Genomic DNA, 27243 nt, shown 5'->3' with positions numbered 1-27243 from the left:
CATTTTCTATTCATAATTTTAATTCCACTGTTCATGAAACTTACCTGTCAGATATATATATAGCTGAATCCCACCTTTGGTGGTGGGAGTAGACAGAATAGAAGATTTTAGGAAACATATATACTATGCAGATAATTGATATCTTGGTTCCTTACCTGTTAGCATAGCTGACTTCATGGTTACTGCCGCATAAGTCTGCTTGTGCTACTAGAGTTGCCAGTGAGGTAGAAACCTATAAAGCTGGTGCACTCCAGATGATCTGTCAACAGGGGCGAGACCACGACGTGACTAGACCATTGACCATACAATGAGGGCAACGAAGAAAACAAAACCACCTGGCGTAGCCTACCAAAGGTATCCCACTTAGACTAAGCTAATGGAAGGGAGATCCGCCACAGGCGGTCAACCCCACAACCATAACACAAGTTAAAAACTCCCCTAACCATTAAAGGATAGGATGAGTGCTACCTTCTGCCCCCAAAACAGTGTCTGCAGCGACGTATGGTCCGAGCGAATAGCAATTTTCGTATGTTGCTTTCACCTCCCGCAGGTAGTGTGAAGCAAACACCGAATTGCTTCGCCAATAAGTGGCACCCAAAATGTCTTTGATTGCCATATTCTTGTGAAAAGCCACCGAAGTAGCAATAGCCCTCAGCTCGTGGGCTTTCACTTTTAGAAGCTTCATATCACTTTCACTACACTTTTCATGAGCTTCCTTAACCGTACTTCTTAAGAAGAACGCCAGTGCGTTCTTCGACATCGGAAGATCTGGTTTCTTCACCGAGCACCACAAGTTCTCAGAAGAGCCTCTGCATGCTCTGGTTCTCTGCAAATATAATCTAAGAGCCCTGACAGGACACAGGACTCTCTCAGGTTCAGGTCCCGCTAACTCTGATAACCCTTTGATCTCAAACGTCCTCGGCCAAGGGTTGGAAGGGTTCTCGTTCTTTGCTAAGAACATAGGACTTAGGGAACAAACCGCACTATGATCTTTGAACCCAATATGCTTGCTTATGACCTGGATTTTGCTAACCCTCTTTGCCGTCGCCAGAGCGGTTAGGAAAATGGTCTTCTTTGTCAGATTCCTTAGCGAAGCTGAATGGAGCGGTTCAAATTGCTTGTCATGAGGAACTTAAGTACAACGTCTAAATTCCACGATGGTACTTTCGGTTGGAGAACTTTCGCAGTCTCAAAGGATCTAATGAGATCATGAATGTCTCTGTCATTCGCTAAGTCGAATCCTCTATGCCTGAAGACTACAGAAAGCACGCTTCTGTAGCCTTTAATCATAGGAACAGCTAGTTTCACTTCTTTCCTGAGGTGAAGAAGGAAATCTGCTATCTGGCTCACAGAGGTTGAGGTGGAGGAAATGCCCTTCTTTCTGCACCAACTTCTAAAGACGGCCCACTTCGATTGGTATACTGCGAATGAGGAGGGCCTCCTTGCGGTGGCAATCGCCGTAGCCACAGGTCTTGAAAAACCCCTCGCTCTGGCCAACTTCTTGATAGTCTAAACGCAGCCAGACTCAGAGCGGGGAGGTTTTTGTGGTACCTCTCGAAGTGGGGCTGTCTGAGTAGATCTTTCTTTAGGGGCAGAGTCCTTGGAAAGTCTACCAGGAAGGACATCACCTCCGTGAACCAGTCGGCCGCTGGCCAGAAGGGGGCGATGAGGGTCATCCTCGCTCCCTCTAATGCCGCGAACTTCCTCATTACTTCCCTGAGGATCTTGAATGGGGGAAATGCGTATATGTCTAGTCCCGACCAATTCCACAGTAGGGCGTCGACTGCCACTGCTCCCGGGTCCAGAACTGGGGAGCAAAAAAGCGGAAGTCTCTTCGTTCGTGAAGTTGCGAAAACGTCCACATGAGGACGTCCCCACAGCTTCCATAATGACTGGCATACCTCCTGATGAAGGGTCCATTCCGTCGGCAGAAGTTGTCCTTGCTGACTGAGAAGGTCCGCTCGCATGTTCTCTACACCTGACACGAATCTTGTCAGGATCGTGACGTGACGTCTTGCGACTTCGCCCATATCAGGACATCCTTCGCGATGGCGAACAGAGAAGGAGAGTGAGTTCCCCCCTGTTTCCTGAGGTATGCCAGGGCTGTGGTGTTGTCTGAGTTTTATCTGAACCACTTTGTTGGAGACTTCCTCTTGAAAGAACCTTAGTGCAAGGTAAATCGCTGAAAGTTCTTTGAGATTGATGTGCCAGGACACCTGTTCCCCTCTCCAGGTGCCTGACACTTCTCTCCCTCCCAGTGTTGCTCCCCAACCCGTGGAAGACACGTCAGAGAACAACACTAGGTCAGGGTTCCGAAGCTTGAGCGAAAGTCCTTCCGCAAGCTTCTTTGGATCCGACCACCATTTTAGGTGCTCTTTCACTTCTTCCGTCAATAACAAGACCTCTTCTAGATCTTGTTTGAGTGTCCAATTGCTGGAGAAGAAGAACTGAAGTGGTCGAAGGTGCAACCTTCCCAGAGAAACAAACTTCTCCAGTGAGGAAATGGTCCCCAGCAGACTCATCCATTCCCTCACCGAGCATGTTTCTTTCCCTAGAAAGGCTGACACTTTGTCCAGGCATTGAAGTTGTCGCCCCTGGGACGGAAAAGCCCGAAAAGCCACTGAGTCCATCTGAATCCCCAGATAGACTAAGGATTGAGAAGGAGTCAGATGCGACTTTTCGAGGTTCACCAGAAGTCCCAGGGACCTCGCTAACGACAAAGTCGTGTGAAGGTCCTCCAGACACTGGTCTTGCGATGAGGCTCGAATAAGCCAGTCGTCTAGGTAGAAAGAGATCCTTATCTTCGCAAGATGGAGCCACCTCGCAACGTTCTTCATAAGAACGGTGAACACCATCGGCGCCGTGCTGAGACCGAAGCAGAGTGCCCTGAACTGGAATACTTTCCCTTTCAGGACAAACCGCAGGTATTTCCTTGATCGGGGATGGATGGGGACGTGAAAGTATGCGTCCTGAAGTCTAATGAGACCATCCAATCCCCCGGTCTTAAGGCTGCTAGCACAGATTGAGGTGTCTCCATCTTGAACTTCTGCTTGGTAACGAAGCGGTTTAGGCTGCTGACATCCAGAACGGGGCGCCACCCCCCTGACTGCTTCGGCACTAGGAACAGACGGTTGTAAAAACCTGGAGAACTCAGGTCGAAGACCTGCTCCACCGCTTGCTTCTCGATCATTTGATCTAGTAGATCGTGAAGCACTTTCCTTTTTTCTCCCTGATACGAAGGAGACAAATCCTTTAGTGTCGAAGACAGCGGGGGTAACTTCAGGAAAGGAATTCTGTACCCCTTTTTGACGATGTCCAGAGACCAAGCGTCGGCACCTCTCTCTTCCCAGGCTTTCGCGAAATGTAGAAGTCTGGCTCCTACCGGTGGCTGAAGGACTTCCCTCTCATTTCTTGTTCTTAGAAGGAGCGGGGGTCTTGCCTCTGAAAGAGCCTCTTCCTCGAGGGGCTGGCTTCGAGGAAGAAGCAGATTGAAAGGGCTTCAATTTCTTCACAGCAGAGGACCCAGAAGACGAAGTAGCTGTAGGTTTCCTTGAAGACTGCGCCAGAAGGTCTTGGGTTGCTTTCTCCTGGAGACTGGCGGCTATGTCCTTTACCATAGACTGGGGGAAGAGATGGTCTGAGAAAGGAGTGAAAAGTAGATCCGCTTTTTGCGCTGGCGAGACCGATTTAGCGGTAAAATTGCAAAAGAGTGCTCTCTTCTTAAGCAGTCCCGTGCTGAAATGAGCAGCCAACTCCTCAGAACCATCCCTGACGGCCTTGTCCATGCAAGACAATACACTGGACAGCTCCCCCAGACTGATGGAATCAGAACTCCTGGACCTGGCATCCAAAACTCCTAGGCACCAGTCAAGAAAATTAAAGACCTCAAGTGTCCTGAAGAGGCCTTTAAGGTGAAAATCTAGCTCACTATGCGTCCAAGAGACTTTCGAAGAAGACAGAAAAGATCTTCTGGCGGCATCCACAATACTTCCAAAGTCCCCTTGAGCCGAGGCTGGAAGCTTAACTCCGACGTTTTCTCCCGTCTCGTACCACATACCAGCTTTGCCACAAAGTCTTGAAGGCGGTAAAGCGAAAGAAGTCTTGCCTGAAGCTTTCCTCTTTTCCATCCAATCGTGGACCTTGCGAAAAGCTTGCTTCGTAGAAAGCGACTTCTTCATTTTCACAAAGCCAGAGATCTTAGCAGCTTTGGATGACGAAAACTGAGAGGGAGGAGTACGCGGAGCTTCAGGCTGAAAAGTGTCTGCAAAGACTGATTGTAGAAGACGAGTTAAGACCTTGTAGTCCGTCGAGACTGGAGCCAACTGCTGTTCTTCGTCCACTTCGACGAAAGCGTCACTAATTTCCTCTTCAGACACTGGAGAAGTCGGAGGAAGTAAGGAAGAGTCACGAGCTTTCTCAAAAGAGAAAGAGCGGCGAACAGGAAGAGTTCCCGCTTCCACTTGCGCTTGCGGTGGTGGAAAACTGACGTCCGTAGGAGCGCGCTTGGCGTCCGATGCCAATCTTCTGGCGCCGACTGAAGCGCGCTCGACAGCTACAGGTGCACACCTGGCGTCCACTGGCGCGCGCTGAGCGTCCACTGGCGCGCGCTTAACTTGCACCGAAGCACGCTCGGCGTCCACTGAAGCGCGCTTGACTTTCACAGAAGCGCGATCGGCGTCTAAAGAAACGCGCTTCCTATCTACAGGTTTCGTAGTAGCGGATACAACCGCTTCTCGAGAGCGAGAAACGAATTTCTCACCTCCTCTAGAGAGCCGCTGGGGAGCAGAACGAACTCTAGAGGGAGACTCAAACGGAGAGAGAGATGAGCGAGGAGAGGGAGAGGGAGAACGCCTCGACCTCTTCACAGGAAGATTGTCGTCCTTCCTACGGCGACGTGGGAAAGTCTCTCTAGAAGAAATTACCTCTTGAAGTTGCTGCTGCAGCGACTGGAGAATCTTGCTTGTAGGTGAAGCCTCCTTTTCTGGGGAGGGGCTGATCCTGTGAGCAGGAGAGTGGCGAGGAGACGCCTTCTTCCTACTCCCAGGAACCGCCACTTCACGCACCTTAGAGCGACTGCGGCGCTCGAAAGAATCATCTAGGAAAGACTCCGCCTCCGAAGAATCCTTACGCTTCTTCTGCGGAGGAAAAGCAGCAAACGCACTATCAGGCGAAGAGCAAAGTTCCGGAGAACAACTTGGACGTGAAGCGTCCCGAACACGAGCCGTCCTTTTCAGCGGACGTGATGCGGCATGAGAGCTCCACCCATTGCGCGGGGAGGAAGCTTCCGAAGAGGAAAAGCACTCCTTGAGAAGACATGCACGCGCACGCTCCTTGGCAGTCTGGGTAGGTTCATCAGAAGCTGCCGAAGGCACGTCAGATCGGTGGGGGTTCCTCGTAACCCTCCTTCGACTTTCGACATGCTCTCTCCCCGTAACCTGGGAGTCAAGCAGAGGTCTAGGTCTAGAGGCGGAATGAGGCCGATCTGACGCACCCTCCACTACACAAGGGGCACTTTCACTGCACTTTTCTTCACTTTTGCTCTCCAGAGCCAACACTTTTGATTCTAAGTTACGAATCGATTCAAGAATTAAAGATAAAGTATTACCTTCTACAGACACTGCTTCAGGGCCCGGAGGCAACACTACAGGGGTAGGAGCATAAACTACAGAAGGAGGGTTAGCAGGAGAATCATTAAAATCTTGCCTACCCAAAACACTCCTGGAGGAAGACTTCCTTAACCTATCTCGCTCAAGTTTCTTAAGATAGGTTTCATACGCCTTCCACTCAGAATCTGTTAATCTTTCACACTCCTTACAACGACTTTCAAACGTACATTCATTCCCCCTGCAAACCTTACAAACAGTATGTGGGTCTACTGAAGCTTTCAGTAGCCTACCTCTACATTCAGACATAGAACAATATCTAGCGCTAGCTGAACTAGACCCTGACATCTTGATCAAAGAAAAATCAATACCAAAATCAAATCAATCCAAAGTCAACGTGTGCCAAGCCACCGGATACCAAAAAAAAAACCAAAAGGGATACTCAAGTAGCCAGTAAGTTTCCAAAATCTGGACGAAGGTGCTGCAAACATTGTTTACAGCACCGGCGACAGAAAAATTATGAATAGAAAATGGGAATGGTTCCTGATACCCGCCTCCCAGCGGCGGGAATGGGTACTAACCACCTGACTCCCACTGCGTGTGTCGTAAGTGTTTAAATTTCTGTCGGATTCAGAAAAATACAGCTATATATATATCTGACAGGTAAGTTTCATGAACAAAAAAACATTTTCATAATGGTTCAGCATGCATTAATCAGCACCTGTTGCAAAGTGTGCCATAATGCAAAGTCTAAATTAGAAAGACCCTATTTATTGTAAAGTATCTAAAGGTTTACAAAAATAGCAACAATGAAATAATAAAAGCAACCCTTCCATACTTTTTTAAAACAAATAGAACTCAGCTTGCATAAGCTTCTGGAGAATTTGCCCAGAAGTCTGCTGCCCTATCTAAATATGATGACTCTCCCATCGTTGTTTGTAATAACAGACATCTCATGTTCACAGTGAACTGTATATCACTTAAGGCACATGGTTGAACTGCACACGTATCCATTTTTCAGTAATAAAAATAAGCACTTCTCCAAGAACTAACCCCTCCATGAAAGAGGGAGCTATTATGGAGGTTGCTCCCTTAGCAGAGAATGTTAGTGTGCAAAGCAGCGCAACCAACTCACTTGCACTATTTTTACCTCAGCTCATGCTTTATCTGATAGCACACATACTGCCCTTCTCATTCAGTGCAAAAATGACAAATTTGTAACTAATTTGTATTTTTCATAACTAACAAACCTGAGGTCTTAACATTAGGATTTACTAGCCCCAAGCTGGAAACCGGTAGAATTAAAATTAAACTTGTGCGATCCAGGGACTATTGGCATCTATACCAGGTCACGGGGCATGTATACCCAGAATGCCCTCAGCGTCGTGTGACCCGCCAGTTATACTTTTAACCCAGTTTAGACTGCTAGAGGGGTGGTTCGAGGTGTGCCTTTAACTGTTAAGACCTCAGGTTTGTTAGATATAAAAAATACAAATTAGTTACAAATTTGTCATTTGTTCATATACGAAACAAACCTTCGGCCTTAACATTAGGATAGACTTACTTATTGGAGGGAGGTAAGAGTCTGACTGACTGGGAGTTTGCCACCTATATCCATTTCCGAATATCAGGAGTATTCCAAGATAATGGACTATTAACCCTTGAACCAAAGATATAAGAAAATCTATTGGTTTCCCTCACTGGGTGCTGGTATCATGCCATGGTTTATAAACTATGGGAAAATAGAGGACCCTCCATTCCCATAAACCACTCTTGTCCCTTGTATCTGGATCTACCATCACCCCTCCCTTCCCTATTACCAAGAGGGGTGTGTTGCTACTGAAAAGTATACTATACTCTAACATAACTTTACAGTATGGCTGACCACCTCACCTGCATCTAGTCCGTTCCAGCTTATGATGGTACTCTCCTTCACACTGCCCGTAGGTAAAGGAGTAGAAAGAAAGTAGTAAAGAAAAAAGACCAGTCATCCCATTCATTCTACTTTCATACATTCATCTTAGACTAGACACAAACTGACCCGCCAGGGGTACTGGATGAGCTATACCACTTGCTGGGCCGTCACCACTGGACCCAAGAAAAAGATATCCAAGGATCTATGGGCAACGTCTTTTAAATAAAAGGAAGTGAAAGTCGTTTGGCGTTTCCAAACACCAACTTTCAGAATTCTCTCCCCAGACATATTCTTCTTGAATGCCAAAGAAGCACTCAAGCCTCTAATGTCATGACCCCTAGCCCTCTCCTGGCTATCTGACCCCCTGTCTTCCGTCATGTAAGCATTCCTGATCGTTTCTCTTAGCCAAAACGATATTGTGTTCCGTCCTGTACTTACGAACAACCTCCTGCACCCCGGCCTGAGGTGCCTTGTCCTCCTTAAGTACTCTCTTATTACCCTGACGGGACACAGAAGCATCTCATCTTTGTCATTGTCTACAAAATCTGCCAGAGAAGGTATGGAAAATGAGTCAAATCTGCCATCCACTATTGATGGGTTTTGAGTTTTGGCCACAAATTCTTGCAAAAACCTGAATGCCATTGACTTCCAACCTCTAGGGTGCTTTACGATATATGACAAGCCATGTAGTTCCCCCACCCTTTTGGTTGAAGCTAGGGCCAATAAGAAGACTGTCTTCTGGGTCAGGCTCCTATCTGTGGACTGCCTTAGTGGTTCGTAGGGGGGTTTTGTCAGACTACTCAGTACCATGGTCAAATCCCAATCTGGGGCTTTCAGTTCCTTTGGCGAACATGACTGCTCAAAGCTCTTCATCAACATGGCCAACTCCCATGAAGATGAAATGTCCACACCTATCATGCGTAAGACCGAGGCTAGAGTAGCCCTGTACCCCTTCACCGCAGATACAGACATAGGACTTTCTGTCCTGAGATATATCAGAAAGTCTGCTAATTGCTGAATAGTGGTACAGAGTGGAGACAAGTTCCCTCTACGACACCAATCACAGTATGCTGACCATTTTCCTTGGTATACTGCTGCCGATGACTTTCTGATATTTCCTGCCATCTGCGCTGCTGCTTTTTGCAAAAACCCTCTCGTTCGCAAGATACTCGACAGTCTCCACCCGTGAAGTGATAGGGACTTCACCGACTGGTGGTACCTCTCCACGTGCGGCTGACATAGCAGGTTGTTCCATGGGGTAACTCTCTCGGCATGTCTATTAGGAGTTCCAAGAGGTTCGGAAACCATTCTGCCTTTGGCCATAACGGAGCTACCAGAGTCAGTCTGAGGTTCTGAGACCGCATTACCCTGTTCAGAACCTGACGGATTAGACAAAATGGAGGAAATGCCTAGACATCCAGATTGTCCCATGGGTGTTGTAGCCCATCTTCTGCTACTGTTTCTATGTCCAGGACTACCGAACAATAGACTCCCGACTTTTTGTTGTACCTGGTTGCGAATAGGTCTATGATCGGCCTTTCCCACAACATGAGCATTCTGTCCACTACTTGTTGGTGCAAGGACCACTCCATTCTCAGGATCTGATCCCAGCGGCTCAACTTGTCGGCCACTATGTTTCTTTTTCCCGGAATATATCTGGCCCTGATGTCTACTACGTTCTCTACAGCCCACTGATGAAGTTCAACTGTCATCACATGTAACTGTCGAGACACTAGACCTCCTTGTTTGTTTATGTAAGCTACTACTGTGGTGTTGTCTGACATCAAAACCATTGATTGCCCCTGCACCCTCTCCCTGAATTTCTGTAGTGCTAGAAATGCTGCGTTCAACTCCAGCACTTTTATATGGAGTTTTCTGTCCTCGCCGCTCCATTTTGCTGAAACCATCAGCTCCTCCATATGCGCTCCCCAACCTTTTAGTGACGCATCTGAGAACAGCAGGAGATCCGGGGAGGGTTGCTGAAGGGGAACACCCACTGTCAGATTGCTGTCCTTCACCCACCGACCAGAACTCCTTCATCCTCCATAGTAGAGATCGAAGGTGTAGCCTCCCTTGTGGTACTAGCTTCTCCAAGGAAGTTAGAACTCCCAGTACTACCTGCCACTGCTTTGCTGGCTGTGTTTGTTTTTCCAGAAAGGCATTCACCACTTGTTTGCATTTCTCTACTCTCTGGTCTGTCGGGAATACTTTGGCTTTTATTGTGTCTATAACCATTCCCAGATACACCAGTCGTTGACTTGGATCCAACTGTGACTTCTGATTTATCGCAATACCTAAGCTGTGACAAAACCGTAGAAGGGTCGCCCTGTCCCTGAGTAATTTCTCTCTGGACTTTGTTATCACCAGCCAATCGTCTAGATATCTTATCAGCCTGATCCCCTGAGCATGCCCCCATATCGACACAAGAGTGAACACTCTTGTAAAAACTTGAGATGTTGTCAATCCGAAGCACAGAACTTTGAACTTGAAAACTTTCTCTGCAAGACTGAAGCGGAGAAATTTCCTGGAAGACTGATGGACTGGGATCTGAAAGTATGCGTCCTTCAAGTCGATTGTCAGCATAAAGTCCTTGATCCTGACTGCTTGTAGAACCATCTTTGGAGTTTCCATTTTGAATCTGGTTTTTCTTATAAACAGATTCAATGTTGACAGGTCTATTACTGTCCTCCAGTCCCTGTTGGCTTTGGGTACAAGGAAAACCCTGCTGTAAAACCCCTTTGATGGAATGGATACTTGTTCCACAGCCCCTTTTTCCATCATCTTTTTCACTTCCTCTTGCAGAATAAAAGCCTTCTGAGGTTCCTGACCATAAGCGAGGTGAGGTAATGGCTGTTCTGTCAGGGGTGGGGATACTTCGAACGGAATCAAATACCCGACCCTGAGAACATCCACCACCCACTGCTCTGCTCCCAGTTCCTGCCACACCTTCCAGTGATTTGCCAGGCAACCCCCCACTGGTGTGGCTGAGTGATGAGAGGCGCCTATCCTATCGTCTTGAGCCCCTTCCTCTTCCCCTAATCCCCTCTCCTCTGTTATTTCTATTGTGAAAGGGCCGATGAGTTAACTTCTTTGGGAAAGAGGGTCTTGTTGCTCTATTAGGGATGTTATGCCTCACTGGCTTCTTCCGAGGTATTTGCTGCTGCCTTACCTCCATAGGGTTAGCCTGACTGCTAGATGTTTTTCTAACTGCCTGCTGTACCAATCTATCGTTAGTGTCCATCCTTCTTCTATCTATAGCCTCTTCTAGTATGGCTTCTGGCAACAGCAATTGCGACTCTAAAATATTCCCATTCCTCATTGCTAGCAAGGAATCCAAATCAACAGTGCGGCTTAGTCTAGCCAAAGCTTCACCCCTCTTCATTAATAGGATATTTGCCCAAACATTGGACTTAAACTTGTCAAGTACGCAATTGCTTTGGCACCTGATTGTAGTAATTTAATGAACATTGATTCATCCACGACCTTCCTCGTCACTTCTGAGGATGCAATCTTCGCAACTGCTGTTGACCAAAGATCCAGCCAATAAGCAGTCTGAAAGACAGAAGAAGCTGTTGCTTCTAACGTAGCAGCCTCTTGGCAAGTCATCGAATGGCATTCCATTTTCACTTGATCTAAGGTTAATCCAGGCCTTAACCTTACCACATTTGGGTTAATTTGTCTAGATAGCAGAGGAACCATCGGTGTCGTATAAGATTTTCTATGTTTCATCATTGGAGGAGGGATAAACTTAAACGATCTACTTGATCTTAAGGAATTATCCCTTCCCGCAATCCGTGCATTTACGCGTTGTAAAACGGACTCCGCATGATTTGAACAGGGCAATTCATACGACACCTTGGTATCCTTTTTCACCCTAAACGCCATGTCAATCCTCGGAGGAAGCATACTGGTAGGTGTTTCCGTTCCCTCCGAAAGGTTATTGAATTGATGAATCAAATCAATCACCTCCGCATACGAAGCCAGAAACTCTTGGTTTTCTCCTTCCTCTGGTTCTAACGTACTGTGCTCAGCCACAGGAGACGCTATCTCACTCCTATCCCCTGACAAACGTCTGGGTGCTTCGTGGCCGTCTGCCCCTTTGATCTCTGATGACCCCGACAGCTCGATCCCGAACAGTCAGCAGGAGAACGAGACCGCCTCACTCCTTCTCTGATCGCGGATCTAGAGCGAGAATCTCGCCTATACATCCAAGATGAAGGCTCTCTTGAAACCGAACTCACTTCCTCTCCATGACAATTAATATCGTCTCCAACGACCGTCGGAGAATTCGGCCTTGATCCTTCATCTAGGCGGACAACGCCTTCCACCAACGTATCAGACAAAGTTGCTAACTCGCTATTCTTCGATCTTTTAATAGGAGTCTTATCATCTTTTCTCCGTATTTTAAACGGTCTTACAGGCGAAACCGGTATCTGTGCTCTATCCTTTGCTGCACTTTTCGCCCCCAACGTCGATTTTGCCAACGACACTGTAGTTTTTCTTTGACTCTTTGTAGTCTCTACTGGCAACTCCACGTTGGCCGTTATCCCATCGGCCGTCGACTCGCTCGTTCAGACTCTTGTAAAATGCTTCGTCCTCTAGCTTTGAGCTTACCAGCCACTGACTTTTTGCCTTTCTTGCTGAATGGGATGTGACAGTCCTGGCCCGAAGATGACGAAGAATTCACTCTTCTCCTCTTGACCCGAGGATCAGTCGCGAAATCCTGTATCCTCCAACGCTTGACTGGTACACGCCGTGACATCATCGAACTTAGCGATGACGCCAAGCTAGAGGAAGAAGACGAAGAAGAAGACGAATCATGCCTTTTCTTTTTTTCTTTCTTATTAATTTTCTTCTCTAGATCCTGTAACTTCATTACAGTGTGTGCTACCGAGTCAGAAAGCGTATTTGAGTCCGGAGGCAGCGAAGTAGACTGAGAAGCAGTAGGCTGTGACGTCATCGCGTCTGCCATGTCGGTGTGTGACATCACCAATCTTGTAAGGAGAGACTGGGCTGCTGCTGCTGGCATCCCTGCGTTTGCAGCAAAACTACCCCCAAAATTCTGCATCGCCGTAAACGTTGAAGTTGTTGGCGTAGCCACGGCATTATTTCCAATAAAGTGCAAGCCCGGGGGATGAGGAATATTCAGCGCTGCCGGATTCTGCAGGAACCGTGACACCTTATTATGCGCCAGCAAACCTTCCAAGGTTGGTAGGCCTGGTAGGCCTAGCACCGCCCAAGTACCTTCCATCCTGTTCGAGTCGGGTGCAGGCACCTGGAACAAAGATGGCAATGCTCCCCCTCTCCCTGCTGGGAACAACAGAGCGTAAATATTATGCATCAAATTACCCAAAACCCCTCCTGGAGTTTCTGATAACGAACCACTAGGAGAAACCGAAGGGGTATGGGACAAATCAAAAGCAGGTGGCAAAACATATGGAGCAGTCTGGTGTATTGCCGATACAAAAGAAGCAGGCAACGCTTGGTCATCCAAAGATGGCGTCGACTCCTTTCTTTTGTAATGGCCTTTCTCACAAAACTTCCTCCACTGTTCCACCGACCAACCACGACAAACAGAACAAGGATTAGTAATTGTACATACATTTTCTCTGCACCTACTACACGTTGGATGAGGATCCTTCGACACCGAAGTTAGGAATCTTGAACACAGAAAGCCACTGACTCCAGGGCATTTCCTTTGTCTTGTCTTCGAAACGGAAGAAGATCCCGACGGCGACGCAAAAAACTCCATCTCACCACTTACACACTCTTACAGCTCACACCCACACTGAGCACACTCAGAGAAAGAGAATTAATAAGAAAAATGAAAGTGAAATGGATAAAAACAGGCAAACTAAAACCGGCTTTAAACAGATAGACAGAGAACACGTCCTATCTTAAAGGCGGTAGAAAGATAACTGGCGGGTCACACGACACTGAGGGCATTCTGGGCATACATGCCCCGTGACCTGGTATAGATGCCAATAGTCCCTGGATTGCACAAGTTTAATTTTAATTCTACTGGTTTCCAGCTTGGCGCTAGTAAATCCTAATGTTAAGACTGAAGGTTTGTTTCGTATATGAACAAATATAAGAATAGCAGAGCTTCAGGAAATCATCAGAGCTAGCATTCTGCTATATCCTTAAGTGCATCTCACTTGACAATGTCCAGCAGGATACCACCTGACACTCTCTAGTCTCATCACAAATCGCAAGATCCATTGCAAGTTGTAGCGAACCAAGACAGGATTATAGTACATACACCTTTGGATATACTTTCAGCTAGCATTCCATCTGCTCTGTCAAGATTGAACATGGACTAGTAGTCTCAGTATTTCTGTGCGGTAAAACCCTAGTACCACACTGCCTTGAAACAGGATATAACTTTGGTCCCAAAAATGCACAGGAGAAGAGCTCAAGGATATCTGTTCTTCTGGAAGGGCCTACCTTCTCAAGGTCTTTTGGTCACCCCACACAGGTCTTCACTCATGTCTGGACTCTCAGGAGAGTCACCAGGATATTGAAGTTTCTTAATATAATTGGCTAATTGTGGAGTCCTCCTCCTGTGAACCCTGGAGACACCAAAGTAACCTAATTAACCTACACTGATACCTAGATCTAATCACCAACTGGGACAAGTCAGACCTGGTACCTGCAAAAGACATAATCTATTGGTGAATGGGGCTAAATACATTGACACTTCTGCCACAACCCACAACTGAGAGGATACAAAGACTTGAAGCTTCCTTAAAAGTTTTTAAAAACCTCATCACCACCTGAATTGGGGCAAAAGTTGCTAGGTCATCTGAACTCCATGGAGATTCTAATTCTTCAAGGCCTGTTCAAATTAGATCTCTATAAGTGAAACTGTGTTCTTCCACAGATCAACCAAACTCTCTTCCCTCTGTACAGGTCCTAACAAACCTGGCTTGGTGGCTAAACAAGTGGACCACATAAGTAAAGATTCCAGATTCCTCCAGCCCCATTGCTCTTTACAGATAGCATTAAGAAAGGTTGGGAGGGCCATCTACAGTACATGATTTGGTAGTTTAAGGGCTATGGTTGGAGGGGGTATGAGATTTACATAGTATATATTTTCTAGTTAATGGGAGTACCTGACAACTCCATCTAGATACATCCCAAAGAAGTGCAATGTGGTAGCTGACATGTAAAGAAGATGGGACCTAGTACTTCCATTTATCCTCCTCCTAACCAAAGAGAGCTTAAAGAGGTCAACAATTCTTAGAATGACCATATTCTGCCAACAGAGGGACTTGGGAGCCAAGATGAGTAAAAGGCAAACTGAATTCTTCTTTAATGAATGTATCTGGAAAGGAGATGACACACCTCAAGGCAGTCATAAAGTGATGGGTTTTTACACTTAACGGGAACTTATGCTTATTACATTATAATTTAGTATTTTTGAATTCATCACAAGAAACAAAATGAACTTCCTAACATTATATTTTTTTTACTTCAGAACTATATTATATATTAGTCCCCACCAGATAGATTTCAAACCATACATACCTGTATTTATATCCACATTCAATGAACAAAAGAGTATCAGGATATTTGTTCTTTATAGCAACAACCTGCTGTTCTAAAGGAGTCAATTTCATACCAGGCAGTGGTTCCATCTGTCCAACTTTATTGCTATTCTCACTCGGCTGACTGGTGATTGTCCTGCCTTCACTAGCTTTAGGTGATCTAATCAAAGAAAACAAATGAAGGGTCACACTTGATAACTTAAAAAAAAAAGCTCCCTTTAAAAAACAACAGTTCTTTGTATGGAAAACATATTCACAACTCATTAAAACAGACCTTAGTTACCATATTACATGCTTAGATGGAACTGAACTGATTACATGAATGCTCTTACATATCACCACAGAAAAATAATTCAAGTTTTTATACATTCAAATTACAGTATTTTACTTATATTGATAGGTAGAGGATTGGTCACAGTACCAACCACCCATTCAGATGTTATCACTAAAGGATACAGGGGTTCCTCTAAGACTGGCCAGACACTCTAATATAGGATACCTAACTCTAGATACAAGATTTTCTCTTTTGCAAACACATACAATAAATAGTTTGTCTATTATCTACATACTTATTTTTCTTTGCACTACAGAAAACGCTGATTATACATACAGTAAATTTTTTCCCATCCTTGCCAAATTTCCTAACCTGAGGGTGGCAGAAGATGACCTAGTGCTGGGATGAGTAAATGAAAGTGTAATGAAGAATAAAGAAATTATATGAAAGAAGTAAATATACGACCAGAAGAAAAGCAAGAATTGTGGGAAAAGCTACCAGATGTAGCACCAAATCTTCCACAGTCAGATGGGATAGTGATATAAAGGCCAAACTGGCCACACAAGAACAGACAGAACTGGTTTTGAAGATGCCATGGGTATAAGTATATATGGAGAAAGAATTTTTACTAATGCTAAAAAGTTAAAAGATTCCCAGAGTGAGAAGTTGTCAATATTGTTATAAAAAAATAAAAGCTGATTAAAAAAGGCATCCTTGATGACTGTGCAATAGGAGTGATGGTAGAAAACCACTCATGAATTTGTTATTTTAGCAAATTTTCTAAAAAAAAAAAAAGATTCACTACATAAAGCATGAAGTTATATTTGATAAACTCCACAGAGTACTGCAAAGTAAGGGAAGTTCTGAGAAACTGGTGAAATGTTACAGCAGCAACTCCCTTTAGAATAATGTGCCTTAGTCTGAAAAAATTCAACCTTAAAGACTAGGTGTAAACACACTAATGTCAACTGGGATTACATACCAGTATGTATTCAACCATCATTACTTGTTATCTTAACTATAATATACCTGTAGTCAATCATTGCTTGTTACCTCAATTGCAAATTCTATTTGATCTCCCATCACTTACACGAAACATACCATCTCCTTTTGTCACAGGTTAAACTAAAATACCACCTATAGCATAACAACATTGAGCAGTCTCGAAAGGGAGAAGGAAAAACAATTTCTACAAATATTACTTTAAATACACAGTATTTCATACCTGAAGCCCTCCAGTCTGTTTTTCACTGACGAAGTACTTGTACCGTTGTTTATATTAACTGGCATCTCTTCTTGGTCAGATTCTTCCATATTCACTCCCTTCCCAGAGCCTAAAAAAATATTCTTGCAAGTTAAAAAGTTATCGTAATACTGGCTCAACTGAAATTAAACTATATTCCATAACTACAGAGATGTTAAGTTATCCACTTAAGATGAAAAACTAAAGTAAAAGCAACAACAGCCTGTAATTATATCATAACCTACCGAAGACAAAAAGGAATATGAATTAAAAGATGGATTTAAAAAAAATAAAGGTTGTACAATTTAAAAGACATACAAAATATGTATAAGTAAATAAATTACTTAACCCTTAATGGATGGATACCCTCACATGATTAGCAGTAACAAGTTTTGGCTGGTGGATGGATTCACTCATGGTGAGCATCAATATTAAGCCCCATCAATTTGGGGGAATTGGGCGGGAAAGAGGTTCCATTACTTCAATAGCCCATAAACTCACTAATGGCAACTTTTAGGCTGGCTAAGATCAACGAAGCAGGCAGCTTTAGAGTTAGTTGTGATCTTGACTTCATGGGTGCATGTACAGGCATTCCCCAGTTATCAGCGGGGTTCTGTTCTCAGCAGGGTGCTTATAAGCGAAAACTGCCACTAACCAAACTTCAGCAATTTATGGTGCCGAGTTTTGGTTAATGGCACCTCTGTTGGGTATCTTCTTCTTCATCTTCCCAGCTGGTTCCCATTTTTATATGGGGTCGCCTTTTCCATCTATTTCTATCCTACGCTTCTGCCTCATCAATTCCCTTCTCATGTAAGTCCCCTCTAACACAGTGTTTCCATTTCTTTCTTGGTCTCCCTCTTCTTCTTCTTCCTTAAACCTCCATCTCCATAGTATGTCTCCAGCGTGATCCTCATCTCTCCTCAACAAGTGTTCATACCATCTCAGCCTCCCCTCCTGCACTTTCTTTTATACTTCCACCACCTTAGTCGACCCCCTTATGTAGTCATTTCTGATCGTATTCTCTCGTCACCCTAGACATCCACCTAAGCATTCTCATTTCTGCCACATCCATCTTCTTCTCCTCTGTCTTTCTCATGCTTGCTGTTTCTGCACCATACAGCATTGCTGTTCTTACCTCTGTGAAGTATGTTATGACAACATATCTCTATTATTGGCATCTTATAGTGCAGATAACCGAAACCTGGCCTGTTATAGCACCATAAATCACTGATTTCATGGCGCTAGACAAGTGGCATAAAACCGGATCGCCATTAAGCGAGACTGCCAACAACCGGGGACGGCCTGTACTGCCTCCGTCTCTCTCTCACATGAAACCTCTTTCTATATCTGCTCATAAACATATGCAGGGGTTGTTGTTGATTTTAGCTCTTTTTCTTCATGTTAATATATGTCAGTTACAATTGTAATTTTGCAAAGAAAAGTCCAAAAAAATATTAAAAAAAAACATGCATAATCCAAATAAGTTACTGCACCTTCGATCTCAGTAAATTTATGCAAATATTTTACAAGTATATTCAGAATTTGCTACTGAGTTTAGTTCTTATGTGTTTTGATATTGTGTGAGCTGTAATTATAATTTTACAAAATAAAATGATATTGTTATGATACAATAAAGTTTTATACATACTTACCTGGCAGATATATACTTAGCTATTAGACTCCGTCGTCTGACAGAAATTTGAATTTCGCGCACACACTACAGGTAGGTCAGGTGATCTACCGACCTGCCGCTGGGTGGCAGGAATAGGAACCATTCCTGTTTTCTATCAGTTTTTCTCTACCACCTGTCTCCTGAGGGGAGGCTGGGTGGGCAATTAATTGTATATATCTGCCAGGTAAGTATGTATAAAACTTTATTGTATCATAACAATATCATTTTTATACATTCAACTTACCTGTCAGATATATACTTAGCTGATTCACACCATTGGAGGAGGGTAAGAGACAGCTAATTACTGAAATAGACAGGAATTACAACATACGTTGTAGGTAAACAAAATAAACCTTGGTTCCTACCTGATTAGACGGAAGACTTCATGGTTACTGCCCAGGAGTCTGCTTCGTCTCAAGAGCCTCAGCAAGATATTGATCTATGGCTAAGAGTTCTTGTGGATCTGCCAAAGGGGTCTTATCCACTTACTCGGCAGCTTGAAAGGACTTTGTCAATGGGTGCTGATCCACTTACTTGACAAGAACCTTATTCAAGGAGCACAATACCGATCTCGATCACCTTAACCTAACACCCGTGTTAGTTCTAAAGATTGAAAGGAGTTATCCCCAAACTCCTCCCAAACAACCAATAACTCGAAGCACAAAAGCACGCATAACATTATAGCACAAAAAAAAAAAAATTTTGTACAACCCTACTTGTCAGATACATTCCTAGTTCCTTACTGACAAAGGCAACGGCCGCCTGTGCGACATCAAGCACCCCTGCCAGTAGAAAACCAAGAACCCATCTAACAAGGAGGTTTACGTACACACACAAAATTTAAGGATCAGTATTTGCTCCAAGCCCCAGCACCGTATCCGCTGACAAAAAAGGACCGAGAGAGAAGCACTTCTCATAGGTTACTCTGACGTCTTTTAGATAATGAGATGCGAAGACTGAGTTACATCTCCAATAAGTCGCATCTAAGATGTCTTTCATAGACATGTTTCTATGAGAAGCTAACGACGTAGCAACCGCTCTTACCTCATGAGCTTTTACTCTAAGCATTTTGAAGGAGTCATCAGTGCATTTTTCATGAGCTTCTGTAATAACGCTCCTAACAAAAAATGCCAAGGCATTTTTGGACATGGGTCTTTTTGGATCCCTTACAGCACACCATAGACCTTGTTGACAACCTCCAAGTTGTTTCTTCTTCTTAAGGTAAAACTTAAGAGCCCTTACTGGGCACAGTGATCTTTCTAGCTCCTCTCCCACCAAGTTTGAAAGACCTTTCACTTCAAAACTCTTGGGCCAGGGTTTTGAAGGATTCTCATTCTTGGCCAGAAACAGAGTCTGGAAAGAACAGATAGCCGAATCTTTCTTAAATCCATCCCGAGAATCAAGGGCGTGGATTTCACTCGTTCTTTTAGCCGTAGCTAGAGATAACAGGAAAATACATTTCCGTGTTAAATCCCTAAACGATGCAAGGTGAGGAGGTTCAAATTTTTCAGAAGACAGGAACTTTAGTACCACATCCAGGTTCCAGCTAGGAGTACGTGGAGATCTGGATTTAGAAGTTTCGAAGGATCTTATCAGGTCGTGCAGGTCCTTGTCTTCAGCTATTTTCAGGCCTCTATTTCTAAAAACAGCTGAAAGCATACTTCTATAACCTTTTATGGTTGACACCGATAACTGAGATTCTTCCTTTAGAAAAATCAGAAAATCGGCTATGTTGGTCACAGAGGTATCGGAGGAGGACAGCTTCTTCGCTCTACATCATCTTCTAAACACATCCCACTTCGATTGGTAAACCCGAATAGTTGATGATCTTCGGGCTCTGGCGATAGCGCTTGCAGCCTTGCTCGAAAAGCCTCTCGCTCTGACAAGTCTTTCGATAGTCGAAAGGCAGTCAGAGCGAAAGCGGGGAGGTTTTGATGAAACCTCTCGAAGTGGGGTTGTTTGAGCAGATCTGTCCTGCTTGGAAGAGATCTGGGGAAGTCCACCGTCCATTCCAGTACCTCTGTGAACCAATCTTGAGAGGGCCAAAACGGGGCGATGTAGGGTTAATCTCGTCCCTTTCGATGCCACAAACTTCTTGAGAACTTCCCCTAGCAGTTTGAACGGGGGAAAGGCGTAGGCGTCCAGGCCAGACCAGTTTAGTAGAAGGGCGTCTACCGCTATCGCTCTTGGGTCTTCTAACGAGGAGCAGAAGTTCTCTATCCTCTTGGATAGGAACGTCGCGAAAAGGTCTATCTGTGGCCTCCCCCACAGGGACCAAAGGCTCTGACACACTTGCGAGTGGAGAGTCCACTCTGTGGGGAGGACTTAGTTCGACCTGCTGAGCCTGTCCACTCTCACATTTTTCTCTCCTTTCACAAACCTTGTCAGGAGGGTAATGTTTCTTTCTTTTGCCCATACTAAAAGTTTCTTCGTTAGTTCGTAAAGGGAAAACGAATGGGTCCCCCCGTTTTCTGATATAGGCTAGCACCGTGGTGTTGTCTGAGTTGACCTGCACCACCTGGTCTCTGACTTCCGGTTCAAAGCACTTTAGAGCAAGGTAAACTGCGAACAGTTCTTTGGAATTTATATGCCAGGCTTCCTGCTCCTTCGTCCAGGAGCCTGACACTTCCTCTGCTCCTAGAGTCGCTCCCCATCCCGTCTCTGATGCGTCTGAGAATAATATTTGGTCGGGGTTCCGAATAGCCAGAGACATGCCCTCGTTTCTCTAGAGGGACCAGCCAGCACTTTAGGTGATTCTTTACCTCTAAGGGAATCGAGAAAGAGTCCGTCAAGTGCCCTTCCTTCCAATTCCACGTTTTTCTTAAGAAGAATTGAAGAGGGCGTAGGTGAAGTCTCCCTAGGGAAATGAACTGCTATAGAGAGGAAAGGGTCCCTAGAAGGTTTAACCACTCCCTCGCTGAGCTGCGTTCTTTCCCTAGGAAGTTCGAGACTTTCTGTAAGCCTCGAAGGAGCCTTTCCTGGGAAGGAAAAGCCTGAAAACCCCGAGAATCCATCCGAAACCCCAGATAAACTAAGTTCTGGCTGGGGATCATCTGCGATTTCTCGAAGTTGATGAGCAATCCTAGAGATTGAATTAGGTTCAATGTCGTATTCAAGTCCTCCAAACACTGGCTCTCTGATTTGGCCCTGATGAGCCAATCGTCCAGATAAAGGGAGATGTTGATCCCTTTTAGATGAAGCCATCTGGTCACATTCCTCATCAGGTACGTGAATACCTGAGGGGCTGTAGACAGGCCGAAGCACAAGGCCCTGAACTGAAAGATCTTGCCTTGTGTCACAAATCGGAGATACTTCCTCGACGATGGGTGAATGGGAACATGGAAATAAGCATCCTGAAGGTCCAGGGAGACCATCCAGTCTACAGGACGCAGAGCTGAAAGAACCGAAGCAGACGTCTCCATGGAGAATTTCTTCTTCTCCACGAAGCGGTTCAGAATGCTCACGTCTAGCACAGGTCTCCATCCCCCCGAAGCCTTCGGGACTAGGAAAAGGCGGTTGTAAAATCCCGGGGAGTGAGGGTCCTGCACTATTTCGATTGCTTCTTTGTTCCACATCGTTTCCACCGTCTAAAGGAGCATCTCCCTCAGAGCAGGGTCCTTGTACTTCGCCGACAGTTCCCTCGGTGTTGTAGACATGGGCGGTCTGTCTTGGAAAGGTATGATGTACCCCTTCCCCAGAACAGACAGAGTCCAGGGGTCGGCTTTCCTCATGGCCCAGGCTTCTACAAACTTTAGAAGTCTGGCACCTACAGGTGTTTGGAGGACCTGAGTCCTACTTGGATTTCTTGAACGGACAGAAGGAAGACCTTCCTCGTTTATCAAAGGTCTTTCTTTTCGTTGGGGGTCGTGATGAGGACCCTCCACGAAAGGGCACTAGAGGAGTACGAGAAGCTTTCTTGGCAACTGGTACTGCAGGGCGATTCTTCTTGGTAGACTGGACCAGGAGATCCTGAGTTGCCTTCTCAGATAGCGAACGCGAGATGTCCTTCACTAACTGAGAAGGGAACATGTGATCAGACAGGGGAGCGTAAAGCAGAGCTGACCTCTGAGTTGGAGAGACAGCTTTGGCAAGAAACGACCCAAAAAGTGATCTCTTCTTAACCACTCCTGATCCGAATAAGGAGGCAAGTTCTCCCGAACCATCTTGCACTGCCTTGTCCATGCAGGACAAGATACTATGAAGAACCTCGGGGTCGAGAAAGTCCGGATCCCAGGTCTTTTTAGCCAGCACCCCAAGGGTCCAGTCCAGGAAATTAAAAACTTCCAAGACGTGGAAAAGTCCCTTGAGGAGCTGGTCTAACTCGGACATGCTCCAGGAAGCTTTTGCTGAATTAAGGGAGTGTCTCCTTGAAGACTCCACTAAGCTCGAGAAGTCCGATTCCGCAGAGGAGGGGAGCATCAGACCCATAGCTTCTCCAGTCCTGTACCAAATGCCTCTCCTGCCCGCAAGCTTAGAAGGAGGAGAGCAATACACCGTTCTAAGTGTTTCCTTCTTCGTGCTCATCCAAGCATTAAGTGATTGAAGAGCTTTTCTCATAGAGATCGCAGGTTTCATTTTCAAAAATGAAGAAGACTTGGGTGTCTTGGTACTTGAAAATAGAGATCTAGGTGAAGGAGGAGCTGCCGGTGTCAAAGAGTCTCCGAATTCTTGTAGTAAAAGAGAAGCCAAGACCTTATAATTAGAGAGGCCTTCACTAGTTGGAGCCTCTTCATCTGATACATCCTCTAATTCAAGAGTAGCAGGAGGGAAACGAGTCCTTTTGGAAGACTCGTCTTCTGGAGACCTTCTCTCTCGAGGAGAAATACTTCTAGATGGAGAAGGGCTGCCTGATCTGGAAGTTTTCTACTCTTGCATTTCCGAAGTATTCTTCGAAATCCCCTGAGAAGTCGAAGTGGACACAGTCACTTTCGAAGGTCCAGTGTACGTCTGTTGTTCCATTGCTGAAACAATACGAACAGGAGATAACCTCCTAACAGAAGTTAGGTAACAAGGAGGCTCTTCTCTCTTGTCTGGTGTCTCTCGCCCAAGAAGTGCCTCGCGCCTGGAAGGAGATACACTTCCGATCGAAGAATCACTACTAGCTGGCGCCTCGCGCCTGGGAGAAATCTCGCGCTCAGTTGGCGCCTCGCGCCTGGAAGGAGCCTCTCGCTCGTTTGGCGCTTCGCGCCTGGCTGGCGTCTCGCGCCTGGCAGGAGCCTGACTCCTGGCAGGTTCATTATAGAACGACGAATCAGAACTAGCAGGTTGCTCTTGTCTAGTTGGCGCCCCGCGCCTGACTGGAGAATCGTTGTCAGACGAAGATAACTCTCTAGAACGAGCCTCTCGTTTACGTAGAACGAGTCTGGACTGAGGAGAACGTTCCGCTTCCTTATCCATTAAAGAGCGAGGTACAGAAGAGGAAAACTTGGATCTCTTGATGGGAAGAGACGAATCCTTCCTTCTTGGAGGATCTTTGGAGAGTACTCCAACTAGAGAAGCGATCTGATCCTGCATATTACGAAGGATCCTCGTCGTTTCTCTATCCTTGTCCAAAGGAGTGGAAGGAGAACGGTCCGGTGCAGGATCCCACGAATCAGCAGGAGAGAGCAACAAACTTCTAGCTTTCTTCCTGTCCGATGGCAAATCCTCCGGAAAACGCTCAGGACTCGAATCTATACGAGCCGCTTTCCAGGACCTCTTCAAGGAACGGGAAAGATCCGTGGATCTCCGTCCTCTCTTGGGAGATGAAGTCTCCGAAGAAGAGAAACACTCACGGAGAACGCTTTTACTGTAGCGATCTCTGGCAGTCTGAGGCGTAACAGAACCTGCCGAAGGGACGTCTGACTGGTGGGGATTCTCCACAACCTCCGTACGGCTTTTGACATTCCTTCTCCTCTGGGCTTGGGAGCTTGAAAGAGGTCTAGGCCTGGGAGTGTTGTGGAGCCGGTCAGACGCCCCCTCCACTGCACTAGGGACACTTATGTCACTCTCCACTGCACTGTTCACTGTACATTCACTTTGCTTACCTTCCATTGCCGCCATCTTAAGTTCCATTTTCTTAAGGGTAGCTTTGAGATGTGCAATCTCCGATGTAGAATCAGCAGGATCTACGAAAGGTGAAGGGGCTGAAACAGGAGTAGAAGGAGCAATATTTATAAGAGGAGAAGAGAGTATAATATTACAAACCTGATCGCTAGATCTAGAGCTAGGCAAGGTTTTGGAAGAAGCCTTCCTCACCCTGTCTCTTTCTAACTTCTTTAAGTAAGAAGTTAGAGATTTCCATCCTTCAACACTCAAACTCTCGCATTCTTGACAAGTGTTATTTATCATACTTCCTACAAAATTTACAAACGGTGTGAGGATCCACTGAAGCTTTCGGCATTCTCACCTTGCAGCCCTCATTCACACACATTCTCACAACATTTCCAGAGTCAGACATCATGATGAAAAATCCAAACCAATTCCAATCAACAGTCCACAATAGCGTATGCCAGTACAACGATCCAAATACTTCACCAATAAAGCCAATACGAAGATCAATTGCAATACAAAAAACGAAATTCAGCCAGAGGAACTAACAACGATGTTGTCAGTACCAGCGACAGAGAAAATCTGAAAGAAAACGGGAATGGTTCCTATTCCTGCCACCCAGCAGCAGGTCGGTAGATCACCTGACCTACCTGTAGTGTGTGCGCGAAATTCTAATTTCTGTCGGACGACGGAGTCTAATAGCTAAGTATATATCTGACAGGTAATTTGAATATATAAAAATATTATTTATTAGAAAAAACATGTATAAATTGGTAAAATTTACGATTGTCTTGTAAAAAAGGACCCAAAAGGGATTGTAAATGGTCTTTTTCAACTTTTCATAGAAGGTAGGGAAGGTTTCTTAGAATTATTTTTTCTTACACCATGTGCATTTGCATATCTTCTTTCCACTGATGTGCTTTTTTTCTTAAACTGGCCATCCTCAAAGTTTCCTCGGCCTGGGGTGCTACATATGTTTTTTTGGCCCGGATCTTAAGGGTTAAATGATTAATGAACTAAGACAAAATGACAAATTTTCTAAGACAGTTTGTATTTTTCATAGCTACAAACCTGAGGTCTTAACAATAGGACAATTTCTAGTGCCTAGCTGGATCTGGTTAAATCGCAGATGAAAGCAAGGAATCTTGTGAGATCTGGCAATGCATGCATATGTCAGGTAAAGAGAGGTCAAGACCACACCTACGCCACAGAGTCAGTCTTTCTTAAAACCGCCTGGACGAGAGTTGTGGTTGGCGTCTCTTGGCCTTTACCCGGTTCACTGTCTGTTTTCGCTTGTACTATTGTAATGTGAAATGTAAATCATAAAGAAAAAAATGGAGAAAAAGTCAATGTGTACAGTACTTGTAATTAGCACTGTATGTACGCAATGATTACAGTGCACTCTGGGAATGAAGAAGAAATAATCAAGATAGATAAATATGAGACACACCTACAGGTACAAACAACAAAATGAAACCTCTCCAAGCCTTGAACATCTTAAACTATAGCTGTTGCTTTAACTATACAGTAACATAGATATGAAAACCCAATAACAAATTTCAAAACTAAAATGAGAAATTTTTAATCAATTTGTATTTGTCATAACTAGCAAACTGCATACAAACCCATCACACATGTTTACCAAATTCTTGGTTTTTGAATACCTTTGGTTTTTAATCTAGAAATGAGGCTGTTAAATATCAGCAGGACTGGAAGGCTGAAAATCATTATACAAAAGATTGTTCAGAAAAAAAAGGGTCTAATTTATCACAACCTTATTGCACATATACCAGCAGCCACCAGTTACCGGCAGGTTTCCATTCCTTGGGGCTTGACAGTAACTGAAAATCGCTGATAACTGAAATTTAAGTCTATGTGCAATGCAACCCACCTTACAGTGCCCTAGTCTGTTAATAGTCAGGAAGATAGATCAGGAGCAGAAGGGACCAGACAACTGTCACATCTGTCATTCCCCGTTGGATGAGTAGTTTTCGCGCTTGACTACCAATCCAGTGGTCCAAAGTTCGATTCTCGGCTCTGCCAACACGGAATCAGGGAAATTTTATTTTTGGTGATAGAAATTAATTTCTCTATATAATGTGGTTCGGATTCCACAATAAACTGTAGGTCCCGTTGCTAGGTAACCAATTGGTTCCTAACCTGGTAAAAAAAAATATCTAATCCTTCGGGCCAGCCCTAGGAGAGCTGTTAATCAGCTCAGTGGTCTGGTAAAACTAAGATATACTAACTTGTCATATCTGCTTCACTGACCTAAGCTCAACTATGAGCCTCAGGCAAAATGGTATTTTGCCCATAAAAGGAGCTTGGTAAGTTACCCAAAAGGTTGAGTTGTTAAGTATATCTTAGTTTAACCAGACCACTGAGCTGATTAACAGCTCTCCTAGGGCTGGCCCGAAGGATTAGATAGTTTTCACGTGGCTAGGAACCAATTGGTTGCCTAGCAACGGGACCTACAGCTTATTGTGGGATCTGAACCACACTATATCGAGAAATGAATTTCTATCACCAGCAATAAATTCCTCTGATTCCGCATTGGCCAAGCCAGGATTCGAACTTCGGACCACCGGGTTGGCAGCCGAGCGCGAAAACCACTCGTCCAGCGAGAAACTCAAAAGGTTGAATAACCACCAAAGGAGCAAGGGGGAAGAGGTCAAGGGCCTATGGGTGTCTGTATGTAAAAAGAGAAAACAATCCTCTCTAACAGACTTCTGTACCTTAAATAAAAAATGCCGCCTGAACAAGATGTAGGGTGCAATTCCGTATGTCCCTGGGTTACAGCAGTCTTGGGTTATGGTGTTCCGAATTCAGGGTGCTCAGATCATTCCACCATTAACCTGATTTTACAGTGCCGTAAGTGGTTTTATGGCGCTGTAACCTGGTTTTATGTCACCGTAACCTGGTTTTATGGTTCTAATTTCTTACAGTGCTGTGAGCG

The 27243-nt window shown here is 45.0% G+C and overlaps 1 protein-coding gene across 6 annotated transcripts in view; it reads right to left on the bottom strand.

Annotated features, from left to right (window-relative positions):
* LOC135216015 (DNA mismatch repair protein Msh3-like) overlaps positions 1 to 27243 on the bottom strand; it is an 85952-nt gene that overhangs the window by 53225 nt on the left and 5484 nt on the right. For all 6 annotated transcript variants that reach the window (XR_010314780.1, XM_064250947.1, XM_064250949.1 and 3 more), the window contains exons 4-5: positions 16568 to 16676; positions 15049 to 15228 (exon numbers count right to left, since the gene is read on the bottom strand). Coding sequence is in view for 5 of the 6 variants with exons in the window: in XM_064250947.1 (XP_064107017.1) it covers positions 15049 to 15228; positions 16568 to 16676 (289 nt within the window). In the remaining variant the exon portion in view is untranslated. The remainder of the gene's footprint in view (positions 1 to 15048; positions 15229 to 16567; positions 16677 to 27243) is intronic.

Source organism: Macrobrachium nipponense, chromosome 6, assembly GCF_015104395.2.
Source record: "Macrobrachium nipponense isolate FS-2020 chromosome 6, ASM1510439v2, whole genome shotgun sequence".
Lineage (NCBI taxonomy): Eukaryota > Metazoa > Arthropoda > Malacostraca > Decapoda > Palaemonidae > Macrobrachium > Macrobrachium nipponense.
Note: the sequence above shows the minus strand (reverse complement) of the source record. Positions and strands in the feature narration are given on the sequence as shown.